The following is a 12,505-nucleotide window of genomic DNA, read 5'->3' on the forward strand; positions in this document are numbered from 1 at the left end:
TTAAGAAATTTTCAGCCTAATATTGAAAAAAATAGATTCTATTTATCTAAAAATAAAGTACTTTAACAGAGGGGTTTGCTCCAATGCTGTCCTTCAGCTGTGATGGTCCCTTGGTGCTGGTCTCTCCTCTGGTGCAGGTGAGCTGTGGCAGCGACCTGGCGTCGGGATTTTGGTCCTTTTTCTGCAAGGCAGCAGCAGACGCCGCTCTGCTCCGGCGCCTTTGTCTGCCTTTGCTGACCTGGCTGCTCCGCGTTGGCTCTGCAGAAACGTCAGCTCGCTCTGCCCATTGCGTGTGCTCTGCTCCGGCTGGCTGACGTCAGGATGCGATGGCCGTGACCGAGCGGCCGGCCGCTCGCCTCGTGCTTGGAGCTCACCTACAGCCGCTGAGTAACGCAGCCACCGCTGCTGCTGCTACCACTGCTGCCACTGGTGCTACTGCTACCACTGCTGCTGCTGCTACTGCTGCTACTGCTGCCACTGCTGCTACTGCTGCTGCCGCTGCTGCTACTGCTGCCACTGGTGCTACTGCTGCCATTGCTGCCACTGCTGCCACTGCTGCTGCCGCTGCTGCTACTGCTGCCACTGGTGCTACTGCTGCCATTGCTGCCACTGCTGCCACTGCTGCTGCTGCTGCTACTGCTACCACTGCTGCCATTGCTGCCGCTGCTGCTACTGCTGCCACTGGTGCTACTGCTGCCATTGCTGCCACTGCTGCCACTGCTGCTGCCGCTGCTGCTACTGCTACCACTGCTGCCACCGCTGCCATTGCTGCCACTGCTGCCACTGCTGCCACTGCTGCCACTGCTGCCATTGCTGCCGCTGCTGCTGCTGCAGCTCTGGCGTGAGGCTGCAGTCCATCGCTCGCAGCAGCCGACACCGAGTCAGCCGGGCTGGCCGCAGGCGAGGGAATGCGGCAGGAGCCACGGCGGTCGCAGCGGCGAGGCTGAGCGCGGACGCCAACGAATAAAAAGCCAAGCCAGCTGGGGATTTGTAATGCAAGCAGCGTTTCCAGGTTTCTTTTCCGCTTTGCTCTCATCCTGCTGTTGGATTTGAGATCATGTATGTGTATTGCTGTTGATTATAGGGAGGTGTTAAAATCTGGGGAGGGAAGAGGATTCGGAAGGATTAATATGTTAGTTTTGACTTAAGGAGATTTTTATTTCTCCCTCTTGTCCCTGCCCTGCATCTTTGCTAACACAGCTTTGTCTTTGTTATTTTTATTCCAGGGCGGTTAATGTTGTAGCCTTTGGGAATGAAAGAGATGGCTTTTCTGAGGACAATCAGCAGCCAAGCCTGATCTGGAGCTATCTCAGGAGAAGTGCTCTTATTTCCCAGATCGACAGCAGCTTGTCTGCCGGTCACGTCAGAAACCCAGTTTTTACCGAATATCAAGCCTGTGTATTTGGAAATGTCAGACTGGTGGTACACGACTGTCCTGTCTGGGTGAGAGATCGGTCTCAATCTTTTTAACCGGACTTAGTAGTGTTAGCTGTTTTAATCAAATGAAAATATATCCTGATCTTAAATAATTTTCATTCTTGTGGGATTTTATTCATATTTTATTTATTGCAAGTAGTGAATGTGTATAAAATGTAACCAAGCCAAACTCTGCAACATCTCGAAAGTGTGACAGAAAGTTTCTCATTAACCAGCTGCTGCCCACCTCTTCTGTAGGAAGGTGGTGTTTCCAACTAATCACAGAAATAATCCGGAAGTAAACAAGAGCCCCTTCTTTGTGGCACTGCACCACAAGCGCTCTCTCTGAATACTTATCAACAACAAAACAGAACTTCTCTTTTTTTTCTGTAAAAATGAATAGGCAGTCAGTTTTCCAGCTTTGAATAGTGACAGATTATAAGATTTGATAACTTGCAAAATATACACTATATGGAGTCACTTTAATTTTGTGATAATGAACAATCACATCTTAACAACATTATTTCCTTTATTTGAAGGTAAATAAAAAGGATTTTGGCACTGCTCCAGGTTGTCAGCACTTTTGTTAGTAAGTGAGATCACTTATTTATGAGTATCAGCAGATCAATGATTATGTGAGAAATGATACTGATAATCTAAATTAAAACATGTTTAATGACTACTTAGTAGCCTTAAAAAAAATTAAGCTTAGCAGCTTTTAGAAATTACAACAATAATCAGTTTCAGCTCCATAATTCTATCCTTAGATTGATTTATGCTGTGCTGTAAAGGAAACTTTTTTTGAAATCTACAGGAATCTTGGCAGTTTCAGAAATACATGATCAGAAGTTTGTAATCTTAAAACTGAATGTTCCAGTTGGTCAATCAATCTGTTCTCTATTTCTCAAGCTTTTTTGTCAGCTTTGTTTGCAGACACTGGTTCAGACGGACTGGGGGAGCCTGTTTTTAGTCTCTGAAGCCGCATGTGACCTGCACGTGCAGTCACTTGAGCACAGCAGTGGGTAAAAGCTCCTGAAATTAAGGCTGTAGGACTTCAAAGGGTGTTTCGGAGGATTGAAGGTTGGGAAGGGAGGGGGGAAGGGATGCAGGGATAGCTGGAGAAAGGCAGAAGAAAGGACCTAGACTGCAGATGCAGCTGGTGTGGTTTTATGTAATTTTATTTGCACTTGCTTTTCTACAAAGCAAGGTTCTTCAGTTCTAGAGACCTTACTATTTTTGCCCTGAAAAGCTAGCTTGTTATTGTCTGCAGCATTATGTTTCCGAGACCTGTTGTTTTTCTTCCTGTCTCAGCTAAAGCAGACGGGAAATTTATTACTGGGAATGATGAGGAACAGTTGGCTTTTTCTGCTCTCATAGAATCGTGGAATCACAGAATGGCTTGGTTTGGAAGGCACCTTAAATATCACCTAGATCCAACACCCCCTGGTTTTTCAGCATCTCCTGAAGTGCTCATGCGCTGATGGGTTGGAGAAACGTGAAAGGTCTGGACTATGCAGTGAACACTGCCGTGGTGGCATCATCCTGCTGGGCACGTGGCTGGTGAAACAGCAGCAGAGCTGCCAGGAGAGCACAATAAGCTGAGGGTTACTGAAAGCAGCTGCCAAACTGGAGAGATAGGAAGCAAGGAATCTTGGGCATGATTGCCCAAGGCAACGCCTGTCAGATGTTACAGAGGGACATGGGAGAACGGTGTTTCCAACCTACCGTCGGACTGCTGTGATCACACAGCGGCTCCGTAAATATTTTAATTGCCTGTGCGGGTACCATATTCTTTAACATTGCTTGGCTTGGAAAATTACGGGGATGAATTGGTGTTTGCCAACATGCAAAACCGTGGCAGCAGGGTACAGGAATGAAGCACTGACCTTGGAGAGGAGGTTATCATTAATGCAGATGACACGGGCTTGTAGAGATGGTGGTGCAGAGTACTTCTCAAAATCTGGGGGCAAAATGACGCTGTTTCCAGAACTGAGCTGGTGTCCGTGTGTCAGTCTCTGGGTGTATCACTCAGGCCCGCCGTGTCCCGTCCTGCCTTTGCAAAGCTGCATGCTGGTGTCTCCCACGTGCGGGGGACAGATACACAAGTGGACCAATGTCCGTGTGATTCACACTGCTGGAAAATGTTTTGATGAAAAATGCAGACCTAGGATGAAAGGGGATACAAAGAACTAGGGAAAACTTACATGTGTGCTAAGATCCATGCTGAATATTGCGATTTTAACAGCTGATCAGCTGCTCCTGCGTGCTTGAGTTGTGCTCTCATAAAGCACGTTGAACAAGCATGCCCCAGTTTTTGTAAGTTTTTGGAGGAGAAACCTCAGTATGGGAGCGAGTAATTTACAAGGAGTCATTCACAAGATGAACTTTAAGATTTGCTTTGGAAAAAGTTGCTTTATTTAGCACACTGTGTCAGATCTGACAGTCTACGGGACTGACTTGCTGTTTTATCAGCTTGTGTGTAGTTTGCAACCTCAGTCACTTTACACTGAATTTTGTTATGCTTCTGCATATGCACAAGTGAAAACTGCAGGAAAAGTGCAGGCAAAATTTGTAATTTTGTAAAATTTTCATAAAATTTGTAACCCCCACCTGTGTTACTTCTCTTGTTCTTTGCTCTCATTTGGAGTAGTACAAGAAGGAAAAGAGAGTGTTTTGGTCCTGGGCTGGGGGCATTGCTGTCCTTTTTAATTTTTTTCCTCTGTGAGCAACCTGGTTTTGTTTTTTGGGCTTTTTTTTTGGTTCTGGTTTTGGTTGGTTGGTTGGGTGGCTGTCTGGTTGGTTTTTCCCCAGGGAACAACACCTCTAGAAATATTTTGTTTTCCCCTAGTTTATAAAAACTGCCCAGTTTCTAGAGAATCACTGACATCATCATGTTCCCAGTAGCAGAAATGTTACAAAAGGAGAAAACAGAGAAACTGCAGAGTGCCTTGTGCTGGACTCGGCACTTGCAGGGGGATGGATGCTGTGCTGTGTTTGTGCTTGCTCTGGAGGCTTGCACAGAACTGAAGACCTCCATGGGACTCTCTAGTGCTCTGATGTATTAACTGCAATTTTGAAACGGTGTTCTGTCAATTATTTTTTTCAAATTCTCCCTTTCTATAATCTCTTTCCATGAGTCTTTTCTTGTTTTTCTGTCTGTTTGTTTTGCACCAGAGGTAGCAGTTCCTTGAACTCCATGAGCTTTCTTATCTCCATGGTACGCATTATGGGGAGGTGATGCTTGGGGAGGAGTGGCTGGAAAGCTGCCCAGCGGAAAAGGACCTGGGGGTGCTGGTCGACAGCCGGCTGAACAGGAGCCAGCAGAGTGCCCAGATGGCCAAGAAGGCCAACGGCAGCCTGGCTTGGATCAGCAATGGTGTGGCCAGCAGGAGCAGGGAGGGGATCGTGCCCCTGTGCTCGGCACTGGTGAGGCCACACCTGGAGTGCTGTGTTCAGCTTTGGGCCCCTCACTCCAAGGACATGGAGGGGCTGGAGCGTGTCCAGAGAAGGGCAGCGAGGCTGGGGAGGGGTCTGGAGAGCAAGTCTGATGAGGAGCGGCTGAGGGAGCTGGGGCTGTTCAGTCTGGAGAAGAGGAGGCTGAAGGGAGATCTCATTGCTCTCCTGGGGTTGTAGTGAGGGGGTGTTGGTCTCTTCTGCCAAGTAACCAGCGACAGGATGAGAGGCAATGGCCTCAAGCTGTGTCAGGGAAGGTTCAGACTGGATATTAGGAAATATTTCTTTACTGGAAGAGTGGTCAGGCATTGGACCAGGCTGCCCAGGGCAGTGGTGGAGTCCCCATCCCTGGAGGGGTTCAAAAACCGTGTGGATGTGGCACCTGGGGACATGGTTTATCAGGCATGGTGGTGTTGGGTTGACGGTTGGACTTGATGGTCTTAGAGGTCTGATCCTATGATTCTATATGGTGTAGTTATCTGGGTTTTCCCTTGCAGCAGCACCCTTGTGCTCCTTGTGCTGGTTAAGCTGGCTGGCCCTTAATGTGTCTGAAGGTAAAGGAATATGATCCACTTTTAAATTTTATTTATTTATTTTAGTAATCCAGTCATATTACTTCTTCAGTACAAAACCATAGCTTGCAAATTTTCATTTTTTAGTTTGTCATCCTTTCTCATCTTTAAGCTTGGCTCTCTGCATTTGGCAGTTTACAAGAAGTGGTGGTATCCAAGTAAATTATTTCCCCTACTGTGTTCTTTATTTTTGTTTTTTGGAAGTATTATTAATTACTTTATGAGAGGACAACACAGCACAATGCTAGCCTTGATTAATTTCTTTTTTTTTTCTGGGTCAGCTCAACCAGTTAAAGCTGCTTTGGAAAGCGTCGAGTGAAAAACAAAAGTAGCGTTCCAGGGTTACGTTCTGAATTCCCTTGGTTTCTGGAGAAGATACTTCCTTCTATGCTGCAGGTTACTTATCTGAGTACGTTTGGGGGTCTTGTAAGTTATGCAGAGTACACCCACAAAATATGTTCTGTTGTGGATCTGGCTGATTAGAGACTGCAGAGAAACCTTGAATCACAGAATCACAGAATCACAGAATCACAGAATAGTAGGGGTTGGAAGGGACCTCTGTGGGTCATCTAGTCCAACCCCCCTGCTGAAGTAGGGTCACCTACAACAGGCTGCACAGGATCTTGTCCAGGCGGGTCTTGAATATCTCCAGAGAAGGAGACTCCACAGCCTCCCTAGGCAGCCTGTTCCAGTGCTCCGTCACCCTCAGAGGGAAGAGCTAAAAATGGGGAAGGTTCAGGTATACGGTGTGGAAAGCATCGCTGGAAAGAAGGCTCTGTTAACGGAGAATGAGTCTGTAAAAGGATCCTAGAGAGAAGTGAACTTTCTGATATTCCCAGTCCAGTTCTCCTGGATCCCAGGAAATCCCTAGGGAACAGTCCTCGGGGGTGGCCGGGCTCCCTTGTGCCCCCAAGGAGCGCTCGCTATTGCTGCTCCAGTGCTGGGCTAGGTGGGCATGGGGACATTCACAAGCCGTTTTTAGAAGGCGCGTGGGCATTGCGGGGGCGCGGTGGATTTCACTGCCATTCCATAAAGGCATTCATAAATTATTTTCAACAAAGCAAGTATTGTCCTCTTGAGGGGTCATGTGATTGTGTAGGAAAATCACGTCTTCGTTGCTTCTGAAGGCTTTATTTTCAACGTTCATGCTTGAGAAGTATGATTTACTAATGGCAAGTATATATTGTGGGACATGTGTAATGGAGACAGGCAAGGAAAGAATAAAGCTTTTTTCTAATAAGTCCTGAGAGGATTAGTGACAGGAGTATAATTATAATTAATAAGGTCATATTATAATAACCTCAGCTATGCAGTTACTTTTTCCTTTTGTCAGTGGCTGCCTCGGGAAGTGGACTGTGCCAAGAGCAGGAAGCACGATGAGGAATAGCTGCTACATAAATTTCATAAGTGGGGCCTGGAATTAAGGTTATTCCTGAATCGGAGCTGTGGTTCATCATCTGAAGGAATTCCCTCTGTCATTTTTGCACCGAAGCATCCCTGAAAATAATAATCAATTTAACTAGCTTAACCTGGCTGAGGCTCCAGATGCTCTGCCTCAGTGATGCCTCGGGCAAGTAACCCTTCGTTGTCAGAGATGTTTTGGAGGATTTTCCCAGCACAGAGCAGGCTATGCTATGTTGATATAAAATGAAGATAATTGCAACAAGATCACTGGGAACATGCCTTTCTCCTCTGTGTTTCCAAGCATGACATCCACCTTCGAGAATGCTCTTTCTGAAGTGTTAAATTGAATATGTGAGGGCAGAGGGAAACTGCAGAACAGGGACAGAAGTTGAGTGTTGTGAGACTTTGGCTGGCGCATTCTGCGTTTTTCACTTGTTAGTGTACCCCGGCTGGCTCTTGCCTTGGGAAGATGGGGTCCACCCTGGGCAGAACTTCATAAACTTTGGTAAAATCCTTCTTGATAGGGTGAAGAGAGCCACAGTGGTGGCACAGGGCAGTGCTGGAAAGCTCAGACCTCCACAATCCTGTTGCAAAGTGCAGCCACGCACTCCTGGGAAGGTGTTGCAGCCTGCACCACGTCTCCACGGGACGTCTTTCCCCTGATAGTTAAACAAAGAGGTGCATTTGCACACCTGTGTGGCTGTTCTCAGCAAGGGTTTTGCTAGGTTTCCCCACTCCTGCAGGGATGGAAATAAGGCAAGTTGGGTGAGGTACAGAATGGGTAGGGGAATCATACGATGCAATGGCCATATTTTCTTTCTGTTGTTGTTTTGTCTTCCAAAACATAACTGCTTTTCTTGTTAATATTATTTTCCTTAGGAAAAAAGAATTCTGTTTGTTTGTTTTCTATGTGATATTGATCTCTTAGGCTGCTGTTTTGTTATATGCATGAGCATGCACACGCAGACAAACATGGGTCTACTTCAACGTACTCCATGGACGCTGAGAGATCTGGGGCTGTTCAGCCTGGGGAGGAGAAGGCTGCGGGGAGACCTTAGAGCAGCTGCCAGGGCCTGGAGGGGCTGCGAGAGAGCTGGAGAGGAGCTGTGACAAGGACAGGGATGGATGGGACAGGGGGTGGTGGCTTTAGACTGAAGGAGCGGAGATTTAGACTGGATATAAGGAAGAAATTTTTGACTATGAGGGTGGTGAAACCCCGGCACAGGTTGCCCAGAGAGGTGGTTGATGCCCCATCCCTGAAAACATTCAAGGCCAGGTTGGATGGGGCTCTGATCCAGTTGAAGATGTCCCTGCTTGATTCTATGAGATTCCCATCAACGAGAAGAGCATTAGAGCTACAGCTGGTTGTGGTCAGGGCATGGAGGGTCTTCTAGGCTGGTGTTTTACTGGACAGCACTCTCCTTGGAGAGCCAGGACAAGCACTGGGGTCAGAGCAGGATGAATGTCTTGGTGCATATCAGATACCTGGTGTCCTGTCCTCTGCTGCTGGTAGGACTGGTGTCAGGATGGAGCCACAGCTCAGTGTCCTTTGGTATCTAGGAGCCCTATATGTATCCTCTGCTGCATGTCAGGACTTGGTTTAGGCTGAATCCAAGGGTGAGGGTCAGAGCTGGTTCTTTCCTTGGGCATGGCTGTGTTCATATTCACCAAAAGCTTCCCAAAATCTTTCCGTAACTTGAAATGGTGTCATAATGCATTAGGCATTTAGATGCATTGTAAAATGGAAGGAACCACAAAAAATACACAAACGTGTCGCTATGTGTGTGTATGTATGTATTACATTCTGGAAGAAGTTTCCATAAATATTTTTTGTTATTAATACTTTAACTCATGACAGGGTTCTTTTGTATTTGTGCTGTAGACCTTTGTGGTGATATCACTGAGTGTCACTGACAGGCACGTGCAAACCAAGGCTGAGCTTAAAGACAGGCAGCTAAAAGAAGATTGCAAAGGAACAGGCATGCTTTCTGTCTGCCAGCACAGAACTAGATGTTCTATACTATTTTTTGGTTTGTATTGTATTTTCCTTTTAAGGCTTCGTCGTGTTAAATATATACAACCCTACTGAAAATTCTCTTTTGAGATCTTCATCAATTAAACCATAATAAAGCCGTCCCTTGAAAATTCTGAATTTTTTCCAGACTGTGATCAGGTTCTGCAAATGTCCATCTAGCTGGCTGTCTCAAAGAAGAGTAGCTGGTAGTCTTACTACTACAGGTGCTAAACTTGCGTTTATGTGTTAACTTTATATTCTTAACACAGCTTAAATGATTCTGTTAATGCTGGTGGAGATTTTCCCTGGCCTTGGAGTGTGATAGTCTCCGAGTCAACTGAAAAAACAAATACCAAAAGCAGTGCTCCTAAAGCTCTTTTGAACTTGGTGAATCATTGAATAGCTATTCTAGATAATTTGGGTGTTTTTTTTGTGGTTTTCTTATTACAGAACAAGAACATCTATTATAGAAATTAGTGGGAATACCTATTATAATTTACTTCCTGACTTATTTCTTTGTAAATACAAGACCTAAATTTGGTACGATATGCACTGACAGTCTAGGCAAATATTTGCTGTCTGATACATTTCCACCAAGTTCACGCTACCTCTTGTACTTCAGAGCATTGCAGGTACCTCACCACAGACTTGAAACAATGACTTTTTTTGAAGTGATCAAAACCAACAATATTGACAATGCAAGCCACTTGTTTATATTAATAATGTTTTGTATATTTCTATGATTCCCACCTGCAGTGCTCTTACTTCTGTGACCTGTTCTTCAGAGAACACATTGACTGTCCCAGACCCAGCCTTGGAGTCTCTTTGGTCACTTCTTCTCTGCTCACTTACTCCTTTCTTCCACATCTTCCTTATGCCATCATTGCTTGTTTCCGTCTTTTTTCCAAGATCAGAAGTTCTTCTGGCTTTGCTTCATGTTGTACAGGACTGTTATAGAATCGTAGAATGGTTTGCATTGGAAGGGACCTTCAAAGACCATGTAGTCCAACCCCTCTGCTGTGAGCAGGGACCCCTTCCACCAGCCCAGGGTGGTCCCAGCCCCATCCAGCCTGGGCTTGAACCCTGCCACGGAGGGGGCAGCCACAGCTTCTCTGGGAAGCCTGGGCCAGGGCCTGACCACCCTCACAGAGACGAATTTCTTCCTTATATCCAGTGTAACTCTACCCTCTTTCAATTTAAAGCTATTGCCCCTTGTCCTGTCACTACAGGCCCTGGTAAAAAGTCTCTCTCCATCTTTCTTATAAGCCCTTTTCAAGTGTTGAAAGCCCTCGGTGAGGTCTATGTGTTCCAAGAGGTTGTGGTATTTCAGTTTTTTGAGCTGATTTTCAGTTCTCTGGGCCTGTTCCACATTTCTGTCAAGAATTTTCAATTGACCATGAGTGCAAAGCCATGGCTTTCATTGGTATTCATGAGCTACCTTTAGGTAAAGCACAAATTCTGAAATTATAGTTCTCATGACAAATATACAAGTAATAACTGTGTATTACATGTGGTTACAGCACAGTTGTAAATTAACAGGATATAAAATAATTTTAGCGTGTAAGTCTTACATTTAAAGCACAGAACAATGACAAAGGGAATGTGAAGTCACAAAAGAAAGTTTAGTTATATGATTAAAGTCCTTATCCTGAAGACATTAACACTTGTTAAAGCTACATGGAAGCTCTTGTGCAGCAGATAAAAATCGCAGTCAACTGATGAAACGTGTTCTAATCTTCATAGGTACATAGCACCATTCTGTGTAACCTTTTCCCTAAAATGTTGTGATAAATATTAGTTTTGTATGAATTGCCACAAACCTCTATGGCTGAAGTTGCTTCTATTAACAAAGACATTTGAAAGTTAAGTAATTAAACCCATGAAGCTTCTTTCTGCTTAGTATATTCCTAGATAAACCCTATTTTTTATTCTTCTTGAAGAATTCCTGAATTCATGAAAGAGATTTATTGTTTATTGTAATGAACAAATTTTTCTCCAAACAAAGAAATTACAAAGCATGAATTCTGTTCTTTGTTTCATGTCTTCAGGGATTCAGAGATGAAGTTATCAGTTAAAAATACTTTTGTGAGGTTTTGCATGAAGACTGTTGAGTAGTTCACCTTTTCCTTTATAGGCAGGAAATGCTTGATCGGTTTTTTTTCTGTTTAGGATATATTTGACAGTGACTGGTACACCTCTCGCAGTCTCATTGGAGGAGCTGATATTGTTGTGATTAAATACTCTGTCAATGACAAGACTTCATTTCAAGAACTAAAGGACAGTTATGTCCCAATGATAAAAAAAGCATTAAACCACTGTTCAGCTCCAGTAATAATTTCTGCTATTGGTGCAAGAAAAAACGGTATGTATCCAGGTTTCTGTAGTAATGGTTAAAATCTCACTTGGAATTTAGAGATGCTTTAATTTCAGTAGGAGCTTGTTGTTTTTCCAAGTTGTTAACAGAAACAATTAGTCTGTCAGAACGACAGTAACATGTGCATGTATTATGGTTCTGTAGACTGATGTATTGGCAAGTACATTATGCTTAATTAACCCTGGCGATGAAAGGCATCCTGTCCTGCTTTGACCTCTGCAATGACTCTCCTTGTGGCGTCATCACACAGGAGGATTAAATCTAGTGATGTGGATTAAGCAGAGTACATTTGAGTGTGTGAGATGAACCCTATGGTTATGAGTTCTCTCTGGTCATGTCTCAGGTATAAAATATCTCTGTGAGATTAAAACTAAGTCCGTCAGCTTGCAGTCACTGGAGAGGGGGTGGGAAAAGCCTTGAAATTCTCTAGGATGCCATCGGACGAACGGACATACCAGCCCTTTGGGTACCACAAATTGCTACACTCTGCCATGTCAGTGGAGCTGATCTATCACGGCAGAGCAGCCGTGGTGTAGCTATGGTATAGCTATGGTATGGCTTACGTGTTCACACAATGCCTGGTCCAGGTTGATCAGTGGTCTGCTATGACAACGATGCAAATTGGTTTTAGACTGAATATTTAGCTAGCATAAAGTAGTTGTTGTTGCTGCTATCTGATCAATGTGAAAATCAAACCGCTCGACTGTGGAAGGACCACGAGGACTTACAAAGCATCCAACAGCTGAGGAGAGCAATGCTGGTCAGAACCTGTTCACGGTTTGGGTAGAAATCGCTAACTTCTGTCTGTTTACATCAGGGAAATAAAGTTCAGAAATAATACCACAGATTTCGATAGAACAAACCTACAGACTTTATTCTGTATTTCCAAATTTTTTGTGTTGTGCTTTTGTTGATTTCCATATGGTCTTTTTAGTCTTGGGGCCTGATTTTTAATGTTTTTTTTTATTTTGGGTTTGGTTTTTTTTCCCTAAAGCAATGAATGCAAAATTTGACCCTGTGAGTTGTCTTTTATTCTAAGAATTTGGCTAAAACAAGTGTTTCTGAACATCCTTCCTGCTATGAGTAAGGGCCATGATGGATGTAGATGTAGACATTTATTTTACAGTGTATACAGAATTATTAAGCTGTACGAAGTGTGTCTTTTGTGGATGTAATGCCCGGTTTTGCCAAGGTCTGTTTATATATATTTTTGCTCAGTGACTGAGAAAGGACTGTTAAAGAAGTCTATACCAATTAAATCTTTATTTGCTT

General features: G+C 44.4%; 1 protein-coding gene across 2 annotated transcripts in view; it reads left to right on the plus strand.

The window, feature by feature from the left end:
* The first annotated feature begins 340 nt into the window (after positions 1-340).
* Positions 341-12,505, plus strand: part of RHOBTB3 (Rho related BTB domain containing 3) — a 36,903-nt gene continuing 24,738 nt past the window's right edge. The window contains exons 1-3 of one of the 2 annotated variants that reach the window (XM_075411645.1): positions 341-1,059; positions 1,227-1,443; positions 11,029-11,221. In XM_075411645.1, coding sequence (XP_075267760.1) covers positions 1,058-1,059; positions 1,227-1,443; positions 11,029-11,221 — 412 coding nt within the window. In that variant the 5' untranslated portion in view covers positions 341-1,057. Of the gene's footprint in view, positions 1,060-1,226; positions 1,444-1,954; positions 2,006-11,028; positions 11,222-12,505 lie in introns of those variants that run through there. The other variant, XM_075411646.1, reaches the window with a different exon arrangement.

This window comes from Opisthocomus hoazin, chromosome Z, assembly GCF_030867145.1.
Source record: "Opisthocomus hoazin isolate bOpiHoa1 chromosome Z, bOpiHoa1.hap1, whole genome shotgun sequence".
Taxonomy (NCBI): domain Eukaryota; kingdom Metazoa; phylum Chordata; class Aves; order Opisthocomiformes; family Opisthocomidae; genus Opisthocomus; species Opisthocomus hoazin.